The sequence below is a fragment of the Numida meleagris genome, chromosome 5 (assembly GCF_002078875.1).
Source record: "Numida meleagris isolate 19003 breed g44 Domestic line chromosome 5, NumMel1.0, whole genome shotgun sequence".
In the NCBI taxonomy this organism is placed as follows: Eukaryota; Metazoa; Chordata; class Aves; order Galliformes; family Numididae; genus Numida; species Numida meleagris.
Genome location: NC_034413.1, coordinates 30,140,862 through 30,164,758, shown reverse-complemented (window position 1 = coordinate 30,164,758; position 23,897 = coordinate 30,140,862). Strand labels below are relative to the sequence as shown.

At 41.1% G+C, this 23,897-nt stretch overlaps 1 protein-coding gene across 3 annotated transcripts; it reads right to left on the bottom strand.

Moving 5' to 3' along the window:
- Positions 509 to 23,879, bottom strand: LOC110399506 (solute carrier family 22 member 15-like). 3 transcript variants are annotated; one of them, XM_021398323.1, is made up of 12 exons: positions 23,357 to 23,879; positions 22,939 to 23,076; positions 19,713 to 19,845; positions 18,909 to 19,073; positions 17,149 to 17,278; positions 15,243 to 15,464; positions 14,317 to 14,457; positions 12,832 to 12,917; positions 9,488 to 9,596; positions 4,754 to 4,826; positions 4,168 to 4,326; positions 509 to 2,688 (listed from the first exon to the last, which is right to left on the bottom strand). In XM_021398323.1, exons 1-12 carry the CDS (start codon positions 23,444 to 23,446, stop codon positions 2,662 to 2,664), a joined length of 1,473 nt encoding a protein of 490 aa, XP_021253998.1. In that variant the 5' UTR covers positions 23,447 to 23,879; the 3' UTR covers positions 509 to 2,661. The 3 variants fall into 3 exon arrangements, with proteins under 3 accessions (XP_021253998.1, XP_021253999.1, XP_021254000.1); XM_021398324.1 differs by having other exon boundaries at positions 4,163 to 4,326; positions 23,357 to 23,877; XM_021398325.1 differs by lacking the exon at positions 18,909 to 19,073.

The following is a 23,897-nucleotide window of genomic DNA, read 5'->3' as shown; positions in this document are numbered from 1 at the left end:
GTAGTTTAAATGAATATTCAAGCTCTGCCTTTGCTCAGCATTCTTAGCACCTAAATGAAAAAGCAGCACTCCTCCAAAAAAAAAAAAATTAATAATAAAGGTGAAACAGAAAGGAGTGAAAAAAATTCAAAATCAGGCTTCCTTTCTGGACAAGCTGCCAGTATCGCAGACATTTTTAAGGACAGGGCACACAGCCAATTCTTCCACCACCCTCCCCCCAAGTTTAAGATTTTCAGCTGAAACTCAGCAACAGAAGAAAGAAGCAGTTTTTCCAAGTGATTAAGTAAAAAAGACTTTCAATCAGTTGAAAGACAGACAAAGAAAGAAGGGCCATTTCACAACTAGTGCTAAAACACTAAAAACACTGTTCTAACACAGAAACAGATGAATGGCACAGATGCAATGTTATACTCAAATTTCTGCACACAAATAAAGGACAGAGGAAGAAATAAAAGTGGTACTTAAAGATGGGGTTTGTGACCTTACGCGTATAATTCAGCCACTTAAATTAACTCAGCTCCCTTTATTCTTTTTACAGAAACACAAAGCAATGGATTACAGTCCCATCCTGAGTAAAGAATTTATTAGGGTATCCCTCCCCCAAACTGCTTTGTCTTCATTAGAATTAATGGGAAAAAGTAGTTTCACATGAAGAATTTCTAATTCTACAAGGCAAGAAGCTTTAAGTGAAAATATCTACTAAAAAACCCAAACAGTTATTTGACAAAAAAGGCTTCTTTTTCTGATTTGCTGACATGTATATAGTAATGATAAGTAAAGAAACAGCTGGTTTCTTTAGTGCCCTGTAAGACATAATGCACTATGTTAGTCCAACTGAAATTCCATTTTATAAACCTATAAAAACATTTCTCTATTTCTAAACATACAACTGGTAAAATACTCTGCAGTCTCCTCCATGCCAATGGCATCTTTTTATCCAGCAATAGCAAAACACAGCAAAGATATACAAATTAAGCTTAAGAATGCAAACCAGTTGTTAAACTGAACTGAAAAGAACAAAAAGGGGAGCTGATGTTCCCCTTCATATTGTCTTTTGGATGTTGGAGACAAAGTACCACCCAGCTGCCCACGCACAAGAACTGCAGGCACCATGCACAAGTGAGACCACGCCACAGCTGTTGGAAAGATCATTAACTTCTATTTGTGACACACAGCTTTCTGGTCATCAAGCCACCACATTCACACAAGTCTCCTCAAGCAAATAAATCATTAATTGCTGGACAAATGAAGCAGAAATAAGCATGTTCAAAATGCAAATGATCATCATTTCCTGGTTGTTGTTTTTTTTTGGTTGGTTTTCTTTTTTCATAGGATGCAAAAGAAATGATAGAGGAAAAAATGCTCTGGTATAGGCTGATCCACTTAACATGGCACGGGATGGGGAAATGATTCCTACCATACGATCCTTCACGATCCTCCTGTTCCAGTCTCTTCTCAGCCTTGGGAATACAACTTGATATTGTTCTATTTCATATTAAATGTTATTCCTTGTAATTAAATAAGTCAACAGTAACAGACGTTGTTTTTTTTTTTTTTTTTTTTACCATATCTCTGCTGAAACAGTTATCCTTTTAAGAAGTCTAATTAGTCGCTGTGGTTATAAATGTTACTGCAACAGAAGGCATTAATATTATTCAGAACAATTTTCACAAACTCAGTTCTAATCCTCAGTTACACATCACAAAAATGCTGAGTAAGTCAATCAGAAGGTAAAGGTTTGCAGCATATTCTATAGGTTGGTTGCCATCAAGCTTCAGCCCCAGAAAATAAGTGCACACACAATCTGCCCTTACGTCAGCATCACCTAAGCACTGGAAGAATGTCCAATCCATATGGAAAATTTATTTTATTACATGTATTATACAATATATGACACATTTGATCATTTCCAGATCAACGCATACAGCTAAACCAAATAAACTTTGACTAAAAGACTACTTATCCTCTCCTGTAAATGTACCTTTTCCCCCCTCTTAAAGGTTTGATATCACTTTTCCATTACAGTGCTACTGTAACTTCAACATGGCTTTTCATGCTCAACCGTATCAAAAAATTCTTCTCACAAGGAAATCCATTTATTCTCCTGTTCAAGCTTCTTATGCTGGACATACCAAGGCCAACAACACATGAAAATCCTTGGTCTCTTCACACTGTGAGGTATTCTGTAATTTAGAGGCAAATCTATGGAGAAAACTAGCATATACAGGACACTGGTACTTTCCACAACTGCAGCTTGTGTGAATATGCAAGACCATCGAATTTTGATATCATACACATTGATTCAATTCACTTGCAGCATTATAGCTTAATCTGAAGCTAGCAATTATAGTTTGTAACATAAATTAATTGAATACTTCATTTTTAGAAGCCACAGAGAAGTCCAAACATCCAAAGCATGGTTTTGTTAAGTCTTTACATTAATGCAAATATTTGTCACCTCTTCCCTCCCAAGCTTCGATCAGCTTCTTCCATCTTCTCAGCTTGTCTCCACATAGAACTGTTCAGTGTGCTACAAACAGCATTATACGTGAGTGCTCCAACACTCCCACTCAGATACATCCAACCAGACTCTGCCCTTCAGCTCTGCAGCACCTTCTCAATGGAGGCTTCATTTTTCACCATTGAGAGACCTTCTGAAACTTATGTGTTTTCCTCTAGCTGGTCTGCCTGTCAGAGGAAAAATAATTATTGAAAAACAGTGTACATGTCTTATTTCTCTCATGAAAAACAGAATGTGCTTATTTAAAAAAAAAAACTACTAGGTAGCAAAATGATATTCACAAATAATAGAAATTCATCTTTTCTTTCCTATTTCAACTGAAATGTATTAGGCTACAGTAAGCTTAAGATGTGGGTAGTGGGATTGAACTGATTCAATACAATAATAACCAGATAATTAAAGAGCTAGCACAAAGAAAAAAACATAAATTAATACATCTATTATTTCATAGCTGTGTTAAGCTGCTTAGATCTAAGTTAACAATTTGTGATAGGAAATCTTTTTTCTTTTTTTATTCTTTCCAAAAAGCTAATTCTTCCATGCAGCTTCCCAAACATAATAGATATCCTTCACATTTTCTACTCTATAGTTATAGCATATTGAAACAAAAAACCTCATTTTCCCTAAGTTTCATTACTTAGTTTGTATCTACAGCAGGAAAACACTTTAGAGGGCTCTAACTCAGGGGACCAATAAGGGATTAAATGTTTCCTCAAATATCCGTTAATTTTAGATTATATCCCACTACAAAACATGACAGAGGAAAACGCACAGTCCCACCATGTTGAAAGAATATGCCTCACTGTTTTGCTGTAAAAGCACAGGCATGTTACTGAAAGTCACATCCCGATTATTTTAGATTGCCTTCCTAAGATTCATTTTCTTTAAGCAAACAGGATATTGATTTATATAAAATTTAATACACACTGGTGCAAGCATCAGGTCTTTTCATCTCTAAGAGCCAAACAACGAGAATGAATTTGGTTTTAGGCACCTCAATACAGAAAGGACATTGAGGTGCTGGAGCAGGTCCAAAGAAGGGCAACAAGGCTGGTGAAGGGCTTGGAGAATATGCCCTATGAAGAGAGACTAAAGGAACTGGGGCTGTTTAGTCTGGGGAAGAGGAAACTGAGGGGAGACCTCATTGCTCTCTTCAAATACCTGAAGGGTGATAGCAGCAAAAGTGGGATTGGTCTCCTCTCACTGGTGACAGAACAAGGGAAAATGGCCTCAAGTTGCACCAGGGGAGGTTTAGGTTGGATGTCAGGAAAAACTTTACAGAAAGTGTTGTTAAGCACTGGAACAGGCTCCCCAGGGAGGTGGTTGAGTCACCATCCCTGAATGTGTTTAAAAACCATTTGGATGTGGTGCTCAGGGACATGATTTAGTGGTGGGTTGTTAGAGTTAGGGCAGTATGGTTAGGTTGCAGTTGGACTTGATGATCTTGAAGGTCCTTTCCAACCTGAGCAATTCTATGATTCTGTGATTCTAATTTGATCTCCACTTAACGCGAGAGAAAGATGGCTTTAAGAAGTTTGTGCACGCATCCAGCCATGTACAACTTAAGCAACACGCACTACATCATGGCTTGCAAAACAAAAAGGGACAATAATGCAGAGCAACAATAAAAAGAAAAATTACTCAGCCTTCTCGTTTTTAAGCACTCTGTATTTGGGACTCTGGAGCTCTTCAATGCTCTCTGCAATTGGCTTATTCAGTGTTTCAGGGAGGAGGAGGGTCAGGAATCCCGCTGACAGCCCACTGATTCCAAACACCACGAACGGTACAGAAGGACTAAGAGACTTCTGAAATTACAAATCCATAGCAAAAAGTAACAGTTTCCTGCTCTTAAAATACATGAGCTACAATGAACTTCAGACAAAACCGAAAGGCTGCAACTCTTTCATTTGAGACATTTAATTGCTTACGTGTTATAAGAAGTCAGAAAAAGAGTGGGCCTTTGTACAGAAAGTATTGCATGATGAACACTTCAGTAGCACAGAGCACAACACAGCACAACACAGAACTGCAGATTCTTTCCCAAAAGGATACAATACTAGCTGCATTTACACATTTTGTTCATTTATTCTGGAAACTGATTGAATGAACTTTGACTTTTCTTGAAAATATCTTTTTCAAGTAATATTGACATATGTGGTACCATAATCACTAAAATGCCTTTCAGACACTTCAATACATCTGTTACATAAAAAGTAAAAAAATTTATCTTACCATAGTTGGCACAAATGGAGCCAAAATGCCCCCAAATCTGCAAGACATGGAGCAGACCCCCAGGCCAGCATTTCTGTTTCAAACAAAAGATGAAAAATATGTAGTTTAAAAATATACAACTGCAACATGCAGTGGCACTGTTAGGAACAACTTAAGTGGTTTGGTTTTGTTACCAATAGCCTTCATTAAAAAGAAAAAAGAAAAAAAAGGAGGTTTTCTAAAGGCCCCCAGTAATTACTTCCAGATCTTCTGCCATTACCTGCTAAAAGGTAAATCCCACCCTTTCAAAGCACTCCATTGTGCAATCCTTCACATCGTCTTGAACAAAGATAGGTTTTGCAACCTATCTGTTGTGGTTTAACCCTTCAGGTGGCTCAGCACCACACAGCCGATCCCTCACCGCCCCCCCTCCCCCCAGTGGGATAGGGGAGAGAATCAAAAGGAAAAAAATGAAGTAGAACTCGTGGGTTGAGATAAAACTATCTACTAAGATAGAGAAAAGGAAAAGGATAATAGTTACGACTATATATATATGTATATATATATATGTTATATGTATATAACAAGTGATGCACAAGGAATTGCTCACCACCTCCCAGCCAATGCCCAGCTAGTGCCCCCGAGCAGTGGAAGAGAAAGATGAATTCCCACCCCCTTCAGAACTCCTTTTGCTTGATGTTCTTTGGCCAGTTTAACTCTGCTGTCCTAATTCTGTTCCCTTCCAGTTCCTTGGGCCCTTTGCTGAGAATGGCCTTGGCCCTGCGTAACACTGCTTAGCAGCAACTGTAAACATCAGTGTCTTATCAGCATTGTTTTTCTCCTAGAACCAAAACATATCAGATACTCTGAAGAGAACAATTCCATACAGCTGAGAATAAGACACTACCATACAGGGCAATATAGCTGGATTTCCCTGTGTTGGACGTGGAACAACTTCATGACTTGGCTTGATCTTTAGAGATAACAACCCAAATGGTGTCTGCCATCCCTTCTGCTGTCTCAGGTCACACAAAGTCAGTGCCGACCTCCAAACAGAAAGTAGCTATCTGCTAGTGTGAGGCTTGAAAGCATCTGGCCAGATGGGGCACCAGGTACTGCTGAATTCTGTATACCCCTGAGTTAGGACAGTCGAAGGGTTAACTACTGCATGGGGCTGGGGTAAGTAGAATGTAAGGCAAGATAAGAAAAGGAACTCGGCGAAACTCCATTATCAGCAGGGACCAGTACAAGGAACCGGCTGAAGGCGGAGTGACTCTGCAAAGCAGCAGTGGGGTGAAAAGGGCAGAGTGATGAAGACGTCGAGCCTTCATCCAGTGACCACCAGGAGGAACTACAACACATGCGCTAGAGGGATGGACCATATGCAAAGGAATTCCTGGGAAATGATAAATATGTAGATGGGTCCGGGGAAACCTGCTGAATATGTAGATGAGTCCCAGGAAACCTGCTGAATATGTATAAGCTTGGCTTTTAAATATCTAACATTTCTGCCCATGGTTATGCGAGTTTGGTAGGGCGGTGACCCCCTCGCATCCGGTGTGGACGCAGCACCGTAATAAACATACCTGCTTTATAACCTTAATCTCGGGTTATGGAGTTTGATTCCGCAAATCAAGACAAGTTTAAATCAACCTCGTCTAACCTAAACAGTAATCAAAGCAGGGGTTAGAGCAGCAGGACCCTCTTCAAAGAAAGGTACAAAAAACCCCATTGTCTTTCATTTCCTGAGCAAATGCAAAACTCTTCCCATCTCCATATGACTCCTACAAACAATATTTACCAGTCCTTTCAGAGACCAGCACGGGCACTGTTCACAAGCTGGACAGCAAGAACCACCTCACAGCAGCTGCTCTCCTTCCTACATCTCCAGCTTCTTCCTCTCATTCATCATCACCCTCAGTCACGTTACTGAGCAGAGCTGCTCCCCCTCAGCCCATTTCCCTTCTCCAAACACAGGAAGGCAGTGACAGGATAAAAGAGGACAAGCCGTGGGGTGACACGGGTCACCGGTATGCCAGAGCCACCCACGTTCACCTCCCTTCCTCACCGCTCTTTGCACGGGTTAAGGGAAACAGATGATGGAAGGAGCTGATGAGAAGCCAGTGATTTTGGTGTAAAAATAAACAGACAAAGCAGCCTATTCTCTCACACATCCTCTTGGGAAAAGGAAAATAGCAACCCACACTTCCTCTCTTTGAAGCAACATCGATCTAAACCCCATAAGACAAGGCCAATCACTTCCTCTCTGTCACAATCCCTCAAGAGATGAGAGGCGCCCATTTTTACATGAACCATTCATTTAGAAACATCCTGACCACAAACCCTATGCCTGTCAACATCCAGAGATTAGACAGCTTTTTTCCAACAGAGAGCAGTTACAGCCAAAAGATGATTGTAAATGCAAAATATTTCAATTCCAATGCAAAAGGAATGCAGTTGTTAACACACTTCAGAATATAATTAATTCAGAATTCAGCATAGCGTGGGTTATGCAGAAGAACTTTTGGGTAATCAGGAGGAGAAAGGCACTGCTGCTCAGGAGCTGTGAGGAAGCACTCAAGATGCGCTTATTTAAATTTCTGTTCCCCAAAACCTATTTTAAAGACACATTAAGAAGGAAAAAAAAGCCAAAAGCTTGTATACACTCCAGGATGCAGCACTTCAATTCTAGCATGAGCTGCGCTTCTCATTCCTCCATGTACTCATTTTCATGAAAAAATAAATGTGCTTCACACAGTACTCATGCTTAGGGTAATACATAGGTTCAAATAAGGAGAAGTACTACTGAAAACACTTAACAGCTCTGCGGAACATCCAACTGGAAAAAAGAACGCACAAAAAAACCCAGCAGTTTATCCCATCTTCCCTCTGCTGCCTTTGAAGAGGAACACTTCTCATCACAAGGGAAGCTCCCGCTGGAGGGAAGCCAGGATCACTACCGAGCTGAACAAAGACCACCAGATGGTGCTGATGTTTTGCTTTAAAATTAACCACTTTCCCATCACTGTTTTTCTTACATAAACCCTAATATTCGCAGCTAATTAAAATATCAGATAGCTATCAAAAACACATTTAAAAATGTATAAACTGTCACATGTAAGGAATTTTCATATAGTCTAACATAACAGTTAAGCACAATCTACTGAAGAAAGCTAGTGAATTTTTAAACTCCTTACTCTTGCATTTTCTCCACTTACATTCCATACCCTTGACTCACAGTTACTACTGCACCAGAACATTAGTGCAGATTCTCAAATGAAACACATTTCAACTAAAAACACAGAACAACAACAAAAAAAAGCAACAAAACCCACCTTCCTAATGACAAACATGTATTTTCAAACATGCTGAGAAACCACTGTATTTCCTGCTAGGTATGAGCTGTCACGGACTTGGCACTGAACACTAGCGGGGCTTTGGAAGACATTAACATAAATCACAAGAACACGGTGAAACAGTAAAATGGAGCAATTAAAACCTTGTCAGATTTCATTCTCTTGATTCTCAACTCCAGAAAAGCAGAGGGGACAGGAAACAAAACAACAAAAGCCATCCACCAAGAAAGAGACCTTGAAGGACACAGAAGTTTGGATAGGGAGAATGTAACCAAACCACCAAAGCCCATTTCAGGCAGCATGCTTGTCACTTGCGTATCAAACCTCAACCCTTGCCAAAGACGACAAGCTCAGTAGCTACAAACAGCTAAGCCACCTCCACCCTCACAAGTTCTACTGCAAAAACTGTGTTCACAGCCTGGTTTTTGTGCCTCTGTAACATACGGAAAATTGTGAACCTCAAAAGAAACTAAATGCCAATCCAGGGAGTCCTCCACTCCCTTGTTCCTCTCCCCAGAGCCCATCATTTCCTGGATTCAAGTGATCTGTAGAAATACTTCAAAAATACTGTATCCACCAGCCAGGACACCTTCCTACTCCACTTCAGCATTTCGGTTTTGTTTTCAGAGCAAAGGAACGTTCAATTTCTGAAATGCGTCATGTTTGAGCAGCTAGCACAATACATCTCCAATTCTAGGCATGTACTTTGGGTACAACTCAAAAAACTACGTGGAGCTGATGGTAAGTGAGTAGAGCAGCACGAAGAGCTATCTGTTCTCCTGTTCCGTGACAAAAGGAGAAAGCTCAGCCTCAAGGAGTTGGTGAGGGCCACGAAAAAAATCAAGGAAGACTTCAGCCCACTTGTTCGTGAATTAAATGCTGTAAAACATACCATTGCCATGGGGGAACCATTAAAATGAGCTGCATTATGAATGTTTAATTAAATAAGAAATACATAAAAGCATTTCTTTTTCAAGCAGTAAACAAACATAATTATATTGGAGGTTAAAGTATACAGAAGCACTGTAAATAGTCCTTACTGCATACTCTATATTTATAATTAAGTTACCATACACTTCCATCACATCATTATGTTCAGTTTTGCAACCTGTAATTTGACTCCCCAAATCAGTACTATAAATAGGAAACATGGCACCTAGCACAGCAGCGCATGAAGGTTGTTTTGCATATTGATGTTCTGACTCAGTCCTGGTGGAAATTGCCACAAACAGCCCTAGAAAGAGCGCTAGTGCAGAGTACTGAATGCCAGGAGCAGCCCTCTCATAGCAACCTGCCTCAATTTAAGAAAACTCGCATTGATATTTCAGGTAACCATAATTATACCAGCAATCAGGCTTACTGTGCATGAAAAGCTGACTCACAAGCCCCATTACATTACCTCAGCACTGTTGGGTACAGTTCAGATGTATAAATATAAGCAATGTTGAAAGCAGCGCTCACCATCATTTTTCCACACAAAGCTAACAAGGTGGGACTGAGGAGCAAACCTTTCAAGAAAAAAATAAATAAATAAACCATAAGCATAAATGGTCTGATTCCTTTTTTACACAATGCCAAAAGCATCCCGTCCTTTTTTCAAGATACTTTCACTAAAAACAAGGTTCCATCTGTTTTTTCAACTACACACACAAATAAGAACACCTCGTTGCTTCCCAGCCATCCTAAAAACTAGAACAAAAATTAATACATAATTTTATGTTTAAGACCAAGACTGTCTCCTCATTTTTGGGGGGAGCAAATGCTAAAACTATTACAGCTTAGGAAGGAGGGGATAAAAGCTTCCAGCTCTGCAGTTAGAAAACCTTGCCAGGTAATTGCATCTATTGACAAGCACAAGCAGACAATAAACATTCCCTGACTAATTTATTGAATGAATACTGTACAACTAGATTCATCTCAAAAGCTTATTTGCTCCCCAGTGACATCCTGCTAGAACTTCAGATGCAGAAGCTCTGTAATTGTGAAGAACGGATGCTAATGTAGCCTGGTTTACTTGTATACAACCTTCAGTTGACTAAACCAGGGTGTGGATCTTTTCAAGTCCCAAAGAAACCTGATTTCAGTTACTCTGACTTTGGATACGGTTATGTTTGCATCATCCCTTTTAATAAGCAGGGAATTTATTTATTTCTGTTAAGCATGAAAAAAGGATGAATGCTCTAATTAGGTGCACTTCAGATTCTCTTCCCCAGCGCCAAGTTCAGCGTATGTTCTGGTTTGGACCAAACAATGCTAAGTAATGTGAAAGTCGCATCACTTCTCAATTGCTTCTCTCTGTAATTTTGCTTTTCAATATTTTCAATTCTATTCCCTTTGCTCAGTAAAAACTGCATTATTATATACAGTGACCAGATGCAAAGTGTGAGCCTGGTCTTCAGAACCCTGCCGGGTGCCAACAGGAAGTGGGTACATCTCTCTTCTTTCATCAACCAAACATGGAGCAACCAAGAATAGACTTGTAAATGTGTTTTAAAACTTACTGCTTCTCTCCCAAAAGGGGCTTAGATTGAACACTGTATATCCATATGTATTAGAATTAGAGCATTAGTGCACTTGGGAAGTTCTGGTCTTACTATCAAAACAGAAAAGACTGTCTAGACAGAGAAATTGGCACTCAGAAGCTCAGGAGTGAATTTAAAGTGCACTTTCTTCTCCACACTCACTCCCCAAGGGGAGGCTGCTAGCTGTCTGCTGGGGAATTACTGCAGGATTAGAAGCACACTGGAGATGCACTGCACGTCAGCTTCCTGGTGTCAGTAAGCTCAGACATGGTCATTGTTTCTCCTCAGTCTTGGAGCATACATTTAGCAACATTCCATTATTTTGTCTTCATATGTAACAGCATAAAGCAGGAATGCACTTGCTCTTGTGGGGATTCTGGTGACACCAGAATGCACACCATTTTGCCTGCACTAGTACAGCTGGCGCAACCATTTTGAACTTTAATAAAAGACAAAGTTCTAAGTCCTTACTAAATTCAAGTATTTGCACTTCTTGTTAAGGTATAAGCTTACATATAATCTTTCATTAATTGACTTATGGAACTTAGGACAATAAAATGACGGAAAATGTTAAAAACAATGCTGATATTTAAGAGCTTGTAGAACTGGAGTTAGGCAGTGATTAGCTTTGATGCCATCAATGTCATTAAAAGTCTAATTTGCAGCGCCATTATGTAGATTTGTCTTCTGGCTGTCATCTTCATGAGAAAAAAGTTCTCTTAAACAGTAGGTAAGGAATTAAAGGAGCCTTTAAGTTTACTTCAGAGAAAATATCCACCAAGAAAGGGTAGCTCTCAGCACAAAGGGAACTATCCAACATCAACAAACACAGTGAAAAAAATGGTTTAAAGAGTTGGAAATTTTCTTCCTTCAGTGGAAAGCTATCAATGAAAGTCACAAAAGGTAACAACTGTACATTCAGTACAGTCAGATAAATCTAAGTACATTACCTATGGCCTAGAAGATCGCTTTGTTTACTTCAGAATAAAACAGACACAAAATAGAAGAGCCTTCCTGCTTCACAACTTCTGAAAGAAAGTTGTATTGCAGCCCAATTCCCCTCACCACCTTCCAGTCTGACATTCGTTTCTATTGAAACCTCACTGCATCCCCAGAAATGCCTGTTCTTCATTGCTCCCAGAGCCAACTGTCTTTCTGCTTGAGTGACGCGGAGTGCTCTGTGCCAAGAACCAGCTTTACCACAAAAGAAAGTAAGACATTGTAATGGCACTCAAGTAGACTCCCTCAGAAGATTTCCTGAAACTTAGCAACTCTTCAGGAATTACTGCCCTATTACTATCCTGATTAGTGATGACTGCTTTTCATTCTTTTTTATTTCACTTATAATAACAAGTACAAACAGTAAACAAGGAAGTAATGGTCTCAATAAAAGAAACAATAAAGTTTGAGGACATGAATTAACACAAACATGGGAAACAGGATTATAGCATATTTTCTCTCTGGTTTTCTTCTATAGACTTTTCTGAGACCAATTTGAAATGGATGCCAGACAGCACTCACAGCTGCTGAGGATAAATACAACCTACAGATGCATACCTTGTCATCACATCACTGCTGCTCTTGGTTTGAAACACAACTATGGTAATAGCAAGAAAAACGGATGGTGAGTGAGTGCTTCTCTTTGTTAGTGTCATTTAGACTTATATTTTCAGTGACCAAGGTAAATATTGGTATAAAAAAACTGCACTCAAAACAGAAAATAAAAAATTGTTTTTTAAATGAAGAGCTAGACTTTCAATTCAGGAAAATCTCAGTTCATATTTCTTAAAACACTGTATTGCACCAAAACAAATGTTAAATTATGCTCTGTGTCTCACACTGTCAATATCTAACTAAGATTACAGCCCTGTTGTTAAAAGTGGCATTTTAGGATAAATGGATTAATAGTGATGAATGAATGCAGTGATGTTATTTGAAATGGAACCTGAAAGCTCAATCTGACCATCTGATAGCCAAGAACTTGGAAGTCAGAAAAACTTGGTCATATAACAGGTTCTAGGAAGGGACAAATTGCATCTACAAGAGATTAGAAGCAATATAGATGATCCCTGGGTACCTGACAGGCCCTGGAAGGGAGAGACAGAGAGGGAGGTATAAACTGACAGACCTTGGTAACTGTGGGCAAGAAATACTCACTACCCAATAAAAGCTACAAAACAACATAAAGAGACAACATACTTTGGCAGCACTTCATACTTACCAGAATTTTTTTGCAAGAACATGGTAAATATACAGGCAAATCCTGCAAATATCAGAAACCACATCATAGTTTTACGTCTTCCAGACCTAGAAGGAAAAGAGTTCCAAGATAAAGATGAAAACAAAGTCCTTCACTGTTTTTTGACACTCAGCAAAATGCCAGCTGAACTATACAGCAACATTAATAACAGTTATACATCTGTTTTACCACAGTAAGTGCTTCATATCTTACACTTTTCCTAGTTCTGTGCACCAAAGAGCTCCTGCAAATGTTTCCTATTTCTCAGACAAATACATATATATATGTACGTGCGTGTGTGTGTGTGTAATTTTGAGCTTTCAATTTGTAGCCTTGAGAAGAACCCATCTACTTCAGCAAGAACTCACGCTGTATTTTGTCTTCTCTGTAGTGAGTGAGGCAATGGGCTCAGTCACAAAAAGGGCATCACAGAGCACACACGCAAACACTGAAGTAATATGAATTTAAAAATACATAGTGCTAATGTTTCTTAATCTGTACTTCTCTTATAGAACTTGGCACAAATACATGCTGTTAAAACACAGTAAAGCTTCTTGGTATGCTTTCCCATCTAGCAGTATACACATGGAAGTAAGCAAAAGTTATTTCAACTGCCTAGTTTTAAAATAAAAGAGAAGTAGCCAGGATAGAAGAGCACCAACTCATCTCCACATCCGCCATTCTTAAATATTTCATAATCATAGAGTCACCAAGGTTGGAAAAGACCTACAAGATCATCCAGTCCAATCATCCACCTACCACCAATAACCCCACTAAACCATGTCCTTCAACACAACGTCCAAACGTTCCTTGAATAATTCTCTGCACAGGCCTACAAATAAAGACTGGTAGGAATGAGCATGTAGGAAAGGACTTGTGCTGTTCGTGGTTTAAATGCACACCCTCAACTCAGGTTTTCTGAGTTTGGGATGAAGGCTGGTTGATTAATTTGTATCCAAACACTGGTAAGTATGAAAACACACAGACATCGACCATTCATGCCCTAGTGAAAACTGAATGGCTCTCCCTTCAAAGTTATCTTTGAAAATTTCAAGTAAAAATGAACAATGCTGAAAACTTTTTCTCAGTTGCAGTTGGTAGGCAATACAAAATCAAGGTCACTCTGAATAAAATGTGAGAGGTGTATATGTAAACTATAGGTACTGAAGTAACTGGGCTACTCATTTTTTCCACAAGACCATCAAATCTTTCAGTTTTCAGTCACATTAATCACTGAGTATCTCACACCTGGAATAATTCAAAAGTTAAACAGAACTATAAAAGGAAAAGGTAGAAAACTCTAAGTCCCATTTCTGTATCAACTGCAGAAAACCCTGCAGCTGACCAAATCCCTGACGAATCCACTGCTTTAGAAGAACCATGAAGTACCATCCCAAGAAAAACATGAACATTTTTTTAGGCTGTCTACAGATACATGCAGAAAAGTAGAAAGTAAGTTTTTCTTACCAAGATTTCTCAATAAAGAACATGCAGAGTGGAAAGGCTGGAACTTCCACAAGACCATAAAGAGCAACGTTTAAATAAAGATTTCCTCCTAATTCACCAGCATTTAAAGTTAGCCCATAGTATACAAAGCTGCAGACGTACCTACAAATAACCACAGAATTTACATTATGAGCATATCTAGTCTTTAAGGTTAAGAATTAAAAGGCAAATTATGCCGAGTTACAGGTTAGCTATATTATGATAGTATGTTATTGCTCTTATTTTGCCCAAATGAGAAAAAAATGCAGAGATAATAGTTTCGACTTAAGTAAACCGTGTGGAAGGACAAAATAAACACTCACATTATCAATTTGGTTTTTGTGTTTTTTCCTGAGCTTAGTCAGCTGATGCTTACCTGCTACAGGGCATGATATTTCTTTTTCCAAGTTGCACAGTTTTTCAAAACAGCACCTGATGTAACTATGCAAGCAGCATTTCATCTTGCCCCTAGATTTTCTCCCCTTATCCTGCAAAATGTACTTCAGGGCTCTTACTCTCATTTCTTAAATGTACTCCAATTCTTACTCCAGATCTCTATGACTGTCTCATCCATAGAGCCATTTTCTCCTTAAGACTGGCTCAAGTACACATCCTCTCAAATTCAGCTTCAGCTTCTCTTCCCATTCAACATAAACACTATGTTTTCAGCAGATTTCTTACTACTAGGTTTTGAAGGAGGTTCTAAATAACATATAGAAAATAAAACCCAACAGCAATGATAATGAAATGTCAGCTTCACAACACACCATGCTTATTGTTTACAATCATTAACATGACAGATTTATGATTAGTTTGGGGCAGTATTTTTAAGAGAAAAATGTAACAGTTTTAATAGTTTCCTCATGTCTGACTCATTCACAGCATCTCGGTGTCGCGTTACTACGTACCAGATGTACATGAGTATGATGGTTCGCCACCGAAGGACTGGGTGTTTTATTAAGTGTAGGATGCCAGGGGGTGATTCGTCCTTCCGCAAAGTTCCTGCGCTTGGTTTTAATTTTATATTTAATCTTTCTTTTCCATTGCCAAGAGCGATATACTGCATCACATCTTCAGCTTCTGCAGTTTTCCCTTGGGAGTACAGCCATCGTGGTGACTCTGGAAGCATACTAACAGGAAAGAAAAAGAAAAATCAATGGTAACAAGCTCATTCCTCAGTAAAATCAATTCTACTGTTTTGCAAATCAATCATCAAAACAACAAAAACATGACTGTATCAATGCAAAATTCACAGAAAAGCATTTTATCTGCACCATTATGCATATTAAATTTAGTGTACTCTAATAATGATATACAGTTAGCCTTACAGAAGGATCATTGGAAATGCTTGTCAAACGCTCTGAGATTACAGTTACATTGTGATGTGTGCCGAACTGACTTCCTCAGAAACATTGCACTAGCATTAACCATGAAGCATCTCAACACCCAATCATCTGAAGGGCCAGGACAAAACTTGGTTTTCAGAGTAGGGTTAGTACAGAGGTTATTTCAAACCTCTGCACTATGGGAAGGGCTTTGAGCTGAAGCAGAGAGAAAAGAAACTTCATTGCAGATTACCTACCAGGCTTCAGGCCCTGCTCATCGCTACTGCTGAACCTGTAAACCTCATTCCCAAATACAATAATATCCTTGTTTACCACAACTGCAGTTCACGATTTCTGTTTTATTTAGGTTCCAGAATGCGCTGCTGCTTTTATAAGAGTCATAGTGCAAAGAACGGAATACTTTATTTCATACCCCTAGCAGAGATATACAGCCTTCAGCACAAGGATTGATTATTTCAAAGGATGCCAGGGGTTTTGTTTTGTCTTTAATACCTGAGGAAAAAATGATTCTATATCCACCAGAAAGACAACATCGTGGACATGGTGTAGAACATCTTTCCCCATTCAGAAGCTTTGTTTTCCTAGGCTACAAGAAAAATATTTTTTGTGCATTCCTAAACAGAACTTATTTCAAGAGCAGATTTATCTAAAAAATTAGAAGTCAGAAAAAGTTTCTTCAATCTGTGCTGTATGCCAGATGTTCCATGTATTACTGTAGAGACAACCTACTACACTAACTGTTTCATTTCTTCTGCAGCTCTAACTGGTGATCAGAAATACACAAGGAATATCACTTGATATGTTACAAGCACATTTTGCGACAACACAAGCCAGATAATGCTAGCACTTTCAGATCTTTAAAGTCCTGTGGTATTTCATAATTGTTTTTATAATAATGTCTATGCAGTAATTCTAAATAGGCAAGAGCACCCAAATACAGTAACGATAGGAACAGAACAAAAACAGACCTGAAAAACATGCAGATCAAAAGCGTATCACATGAGAAAGACCGTTTTAAGTGCTCTCAGTTATCTCTCTTTGCATGCATGCATGCATGTCTCAAAAAGCAATCCCAAAAAACCCTGTAGGAGCACTTCCAGAACTTCTTAAGCACTGAAACTCTCCTTTGGCAGCAGGCTGTGTTCCTGGCTGATGCTCCGGCTCACGGCCTCTGGCAGCCCGTCTCTGCAATTAGGCTTTATGAGACAGCTGGCATGCAGCTGCTCCGCGCAGCGCTGGCCACTACAGCTGCACAGTGATGCAGACTTTGCTTCAGGGTAGCCCTGACCTTCTGCTCCACCTAAAACTGATTCTTTCTTCACTACGATTTTCTTCTGTTTGGTTCATAAAAATGTACAGAGAAATATCATCCTTATTTATACCACTCTTGAATTATGACAAGAAAAACTTAATTGTTAGATCAATGCCTAATTTTTTTCTTCCTATTATAAGACATGTGGTCACTTACAAAGAAAGAAGGAGGAAGATGACTCCCAGAGTATTGGATACCAATGCCAGGTAGCGCCACTCTCTTACACAGTAACCCAGTAAAGCATAAACAGCTATGCCGACTGCAAACGTCAAGTTAGTTAACGAACCTGGAAACACAAGACCAAAAAGGTGACTACAGACACCACTGGCAAAAAAAAAAAAAAAAAAAGATTAAGTAAAAACTTTAAATTCCAACCCCATGATAAATCTAAATAAAATAGCACTAAAATCTTAACCTTGGAAATATCTTTCTGGCATTAAAGTTGGCTCCAGCATATTGTGCAGTCCTAGTGAAGAAGGCATTTGTACATCTGGGGCAGGGGAAGGTGAACAGAGCTGGTTTCCCCTCAAAAACAAAGTATAGTACATAGGACAGACAAAGAAATGAGCAGAAATCTACAGACCAAAGAGAAAAATTGGGGATAGGAAGGGGAAGTGTTGTGAGTTATTTAAGTTTGTTAAAGTAATCTTGAATAGGGGCAGAAGGCTGTAATAGAAATTGTAAGAAAGCTATGACAGCACAAGGACTAAGTTCAGCATGTAAAGAGCTGCAGCCCAGAGGTACATTTCAGCAAGCTTCTGATGAACAGGTGTAAATAAAGATGGTGAAATATGAGGTCAACTTCCATTGCAGGAGCCTACCAACAAACCTCTGCAGGCTAACACAGGAGGTCCCACACTAACCCACAAGCTCCCAGCTACTGCACACATGGCCTACCCACAATCAACACCTAGCAGAGCTCCTTGAACGCTGCTTGGCAGCTTCCAGCAGCCTCCTCTCCTGCAGCCCCTGATCAGTTGTTCAGCACCTCTTTACCAACAGCTGAGCAGGACTAGAACAAAGCACCTAAAGTGAGAAGCGGCAGGAAATGGGTGTCCCAGCAGTCCGTCTAGGCTGGTCCTGCAGGGAGAGAGGCTGAGAAGTGCTGGGAAGAGCAGAGACAGACACAGGGAAGGAGGGGTGGGAGAGAAATGACGTGAGTCAAACAAACCCGGGAAAGAAAAGTCAGCACTTGAAAAGCATAGCTGAGGAGGAAAGCCATAACCAAACCACCACTGCCTTCTACATCCCTAAGAGTCCCGAGGAGAAATAAGAAAAAAGGAGAACAAGGTACTGGAGAACAGAAAGACGCTCACAGCCGCAGCAAGTCAGCAGTTAGACTCAGTTTTCCCCCACTTGCGTTGGCCAAAAGGGCTTTTGGGTCCAAGCTATTCCCCTTTTACAACATGCAAGTGTTATATTTATTTTAAGCCTTTGCAGCGGCATACAAAAAAGGACATTTAGAAATACTGGATGGTCAGCACATCCAACAGAGATAAAAAAAAAAACCCCTGCATCATTTTGTGAGGCAGGGAAACTTCAAAGAATGCTTTGAAGAATCTCTTCCCAAGATACCATACAGCATCACCCAGAAGTTGGCAGAATCTGTCAAAACATGTGTTCATTGTTTTAGTTATGTACTACAGTGCACAAATAAGGGATTTTTTTTTTTTTTTGAGTCAGTTTATCTATTTAAAAGCCTCAATTTTGCTATTTACCCAACTAACCCAATCCCATGTTTCTCATTTAGGCAGCACTCCCACAAAACTCAGAACTCGGATGAATCACACCGCGTTCATTTGGCAAGCCGCGTGCTAACTTCACATTGTCAGTGCCCACATCTGCACAAAGCAAGGCACTGGTAGTCAGAACAGCACTCAGCACAGAAATAATGATTAAATATTCCCAAATCCCACCTGTAAATGACCAAAATGATTTTCCTACATATTCTTGTGTTAGGACAAAAGACACAAGAGCCATTCCACCATTCACAATTCCAACAAGAAAACGTGAAACTGCAAATATGCCATAATTTGGAGCTAATGCTGTGACATACCCAAAAATGATATCAAAAAATAGACCTGCAGAGAGAGAAGAAAATATGATTAGTACTTATGCTATGCAGATTGACCTCAGAAGAAAGGCAGGGAGCGCAGTGTGTTACTGGCTGTAGTGAGTAGTCTATATAGCATTCTTGTCCCTTACTCTTATGTTTGGCTTTCTGAAACCACACCATATTAACATTATAGTCATCTCCAAGTCCCACTGAATGTCTACAATGACAAAGATAATACTTCCTCGAGACTATCTCATCGTTAAAAAAAAGACCCTTTGGTTGCAAGCACAGCTGGAAAACAAAGCACCAGGATATGAATAATCCACTCTAAAAAGGCTGAGGCAAATGATGCTCCCCTGTCCCCAAAAAAGAGAATATTTTTACAGGAGGTAATATTAGTCAGGCAATACACGCAGCACTGTGCTCAAATAGCAAGTCGTAGCAAAACGAGGTTATTTTATATCAGCCTTTGGTATTCCAGTGACCACTATGCTACTTAGCACACTCACAAAAAGCCATTTCAGTGCTGCTTTAGTCTGGCTGAAATGCTGATACAGATCACTGACTCCACACCATTGCTGGGGCAGAGTTGCCCACAAGCAGGGCAGAAATGGGGATGTTGCAATCCATGTAGAATGCTCAAGGACAACATTTAAAACCTTACCTGAGATATATACTGGTTTCCTGCCCAGTTTATCTGACAAAGGGCCAAATGTAATATTTCCAATAAGCAATCCAGCAAAAAAGAGGGATGATGCAAGGCTCACTTTGTAGGCTTCTTGTTCAATTAGATACCACTATTAAAAACAAATAAATAAATCACCTTATCATCAAAAGTATTAATGACAAATTGCCAGTTTCTCAACAAAGAAATCTACCAAAATTTTTCTGGTGCTATTTCCCACTGCTCGCTTTATACCCAACTATAGGTTTGTTCCAAGTTTGATGGGTGAGCCAATCCCTCTACTTTCTCTCCTTGAGAAATATCATTATAATCTCAGCTTTTGATTTTTTAAGTTTAATGTAGTATCAAGATTTGACAAAGTAACTGTCCTGTAAACTTAGGGAAGTTTGAATTTTTAGCAGCTTGGCCATCTCAACCCTGAACGAGACGTTATTTCAGTGAACTGGTAATGAAACTCATTAACAAGAATTGAGTGTGCTTACTACTGCAATACTGAGAGAGCTGCTGTGTGCAGCCACAATTCCTGGAGGTGGTGCCCCTCAGGGTACACACACGGATGTGTTGAAGAGAAGCAGGAAAGGAGTATCGAAAGATGTCCAATCAAAGACTTGTTTTATAAGAGCTTTAAGAAATACCGACTGCTCAGTGGTGTCTTTAATATTTTACTCCATGCACGTGTTTATGATCAAACAGAAGTTAAAAACAAATGATGCTTTTCTTTATAAAATGTGCCTTGTATCTCATGCAAAAGCCCAACTGAGGCAGCATAAGGAAAAATTATCCTTGTGCAGAAAGGAAGAAAAAGAGCTGAAGTGGGCTAGAAACAGAAAGCACCAAACATTTCCTTTCAGCAGGAGGCAGGCAACCAGCCCACGGAGATCAGCGGTCACAGAAACACTGCTGGGATTACAGACATTGCTCACATCGTGAAGTTGGGGAAGAAGCGTGATCAGAATAGCCCAAGTGATTTTCCAGGAAAAGAATGTAACTAATTCAATGCAAAGCTCTACCCAAATAAATTATTTAAAATGTGCAAGGAAATTTAATTGGATATACGTGGATGAGAATTCACATCAAGATAGCATCATGCTGACTTTGTAAATGACATCTGCAGTATTTCCTTTTGGGAAAGGAAGAAAGGTACAAAAGTCATTTGCTTTTTTTTTTTTTTTTTTTTGGTTTGTTTTTGAGAAATAAGAGGATTAAAGGGGCGGGGGAAAAGACTTAAGACCGGAATCTTACACAGCACACCATGGCCTCAGCACTGTGGCGTCAGTCTCAAATTCATACAGATCCCCACAGACTACTAGGAATTTACAGGGTCTTTTCATTACACTGCTCTGAAGCAACCTGTGCTCTCAGCCAGTCGGTCCTGACCCGCATGGGGCAATGTGCAGAGGAGACACAGCTCCATCCACCACTGCCCACCAACCTCTGCAAGTCAGTAGACGGCAGGAGCAGGATCTCACTGCCTTCACAGGGCACCACTTCAGTCACACATGCTCTGTTGCAGCACTCCAGACAGTTGAGGGACTTGTGGATACTCTGGGATGGTAACGCTCAGCAGGGCAGTCTCTGCAACTACCTTCTACTACCACACTCTGCTGGGCAGCAGATTCCACTCTATTCTGGCAGAAAAAGATATAGCTTATGTCTGCTCAAAAAGATCAGAAAAGGTAAGTTTTGGGAGCTGCAAAACAGTCCTGGGCACAAATCCTCAGGAAACCTCATTTGGAAAACAAATATCACAGCATGTCCTCTCCAAGGCACAGAGCACTGCTGGAGTAAGTCCTCCGTGCCAGCACTCCTCAGCATACAAATTGCGAACTCCTGGTTCTCATCTGCAGAGCTTCAGGCTGATCTGAGACACAACACAACCTTTTGGGTCCCAGGTACGGTTGTAAAACTCAAATTCTCAATACTGAAAAAACATTACGTCTTTTCCTGTAGTTATCTTCTGACCTGCTCTTCTTACACCATACAAATGCAGAGTACGGGAACAAAAAAATATCTGGGTGATACCCATCTAGCTCTGCATCTGAGAATGGCAAATGACAATAAAAGAGTAGGGCAAAAGACTGCTTTTGCAAACTGTTACTGGTGCTGCTTACTGTGCCATTGGAAATGCCCCTATTTTACCACGTCTGACAGTCATCAGTAAAGTAACTGTAGTTTAAAAGAGCACATCCATCTACTTTATTTGCATAAAGGGAACTGGTTAAATATTTGTCAAAATTGGCTGCAGCCTGCCAACAGAAACATTGCCCACATTGTGATCACCATAACAGACATCCTCTGGCTCCTTACATCTGCGTGGCAGTTTGATTTAGTTACCACACCCCTAGCATCCAGCAAAACGTCACACATCCCACTGACAGTCAGAAGCTGACTGGTTACCTTGGAAGTCATGCTCAAAAATTCTGTTTCTGACAGGAGATGAGACCCGATACGGGGTCCAATAATTCCTTCTTACATGCAGTCACTACATTTTTCCAAGATAAACATTACACAGTCACATATTGGACAACGGGGAGGAGGTAAAACCAGGGCAGCAGCCTTGCTGGGTGATCTCCTGCCCCTCAGGTTACCGCTGGTCTGTGTTGTGGGACCAACAGCAGTGGTGGCCCTGGGAGCACAAGCAGCAGACGCAGGCACAAGGATAAGGGTCACGCCTCTAACCCGCTCAGCAAACTTCAGTCTGTTCCATCTCCCACTCTCACCCACCCATAAGGACACTCAGACACATGGTGCACAAACTGCATTTTCACGCTTGCTATAACCTTTAAGATGAATCTCTTCTGTGAGAAGCTAATTCAGTAACTCACAGGAAAGCATAAAGACAGCACAGATTGCGCAGGAAAGCCTAGTGGAACCTTATCATGGTGCAGAAGGCATGTTGGAAGGAGCTCATACTAAGCCCGAGTTACAAACTGCAGTTAAACGACCATTCTCGTTAGCAACAACTTTTAAGAACATACGAAGAAAATTGACAACAAAAGAAATAAAGTTTAACCTAAACTAGTATTGGTATTGCACTAGGAAAGCTAAGCCAATAATTTAATCATATACTTTCAGATTAAGAAAACAATAAGAATAAACTAGCAGAGCCAGATGGGTGGGTTCTGCTGACGTTTAATAGCAAAGCAAAGTCTCGCACTGGCAGCATAAACCCCAAGGAAAGAGAAAGCACAGCGGCCGTACTCACCTCGGTCACGATGGAGGTGAAGTTGCTCAGGAAGTGGACACGCTGGGCCCCGCTGGCTGCGGCCGCTGCTCGCTCCACGCGGTACTGGGGCACTGCGCCCACCAGCACAATGAGCACCGACTGACATGCCACGTACACCTGGCAACGAGACACAGCCACTTACCAACCGGTTCTCCTTCCACCAAGCCCACAGACAACAGCGATTTCCCTTCACTCAGCACGGCAGCCTGCGTGCCAGGAAGAGACACCCTTCAAAAAGTGGAAGCCGTATACACGCAAATAAGGAAACAGAAAGTGAATCAACTGCCAAGCGGACGCCGCGCGGAGGCCCGACGGAGCAGCCTGCAGCGGCGCGGCCCCGCCGGGGAGCGGAGCGCCGGGGTCGGCGCGGCACCCACCCGCCCCTCCGGCTCCTGACCTGCAGCAGCACCAGCAGGGCGGTGAGGCGCCGCTGCGAGCCGCCGAATTCCCCCGCCGCGCCGAAGGCCTCCTCCAGCCCCACCGCCATGGCCCGCCCGGCACGCCGCGCTCAGTTGCGCCCGCCCCGGCCCGCCCCGCGCTCCCCGCCCTCCTCACCTGCGTCCCCGGCAGAGCGAGCCGGGCGTTGCTCCGCGCGGCGTTGGACTCAAGTACAGCTCCAACCTAGAGCTCGATTTTAGGATAAGCAACGTGCTTCACCGGCTATCCGCCCAACCCCCTCGCGGCTGCCCCCCGCACTCCCGCCCGGGGAGGCACCAGGCGCCCGCACACGGCCAGCAGCCCGCCGGCTCCACAGCCACCGACCGTACTGACCTGCGGCCGGGGGAGCCGACACCTGCGGGACGACCGGGCGGGTCGTGCAGCCCACCGAGAAAGCCTTCCCAAGGAATCCATACTCTTTTGGGAAATGTTTTCTCTCGTTTTGACTTCACCCGAGTAGAGCACCTCATGAAAATAGGTAGCTACTGTATTTGCAAGTT

Coding starts and splice junctions, on each gene's coding strand:
- LOC110399506 (XM_021398323.1), bottom strand. CDS start 23,446: ATGGCGGTGGGGCTGGAGGAGGCCTTCGGCGCGGCGGGGGAATTCGGC. Junction 14,458..15,242: donor ATCATACTCATGTACATCTG/GTACGTAGTAAC, acceptor GGTTATTTGTAG/GTACGTCTGCAGCTTTGTAT. Junction 4,827..9,487: donor CTGTACCCAACAGTGCTGAG/GTAATGTAATGG, acceptor TGTTTGAAACAG/AAATGCTGGCCTGGGGGTCT.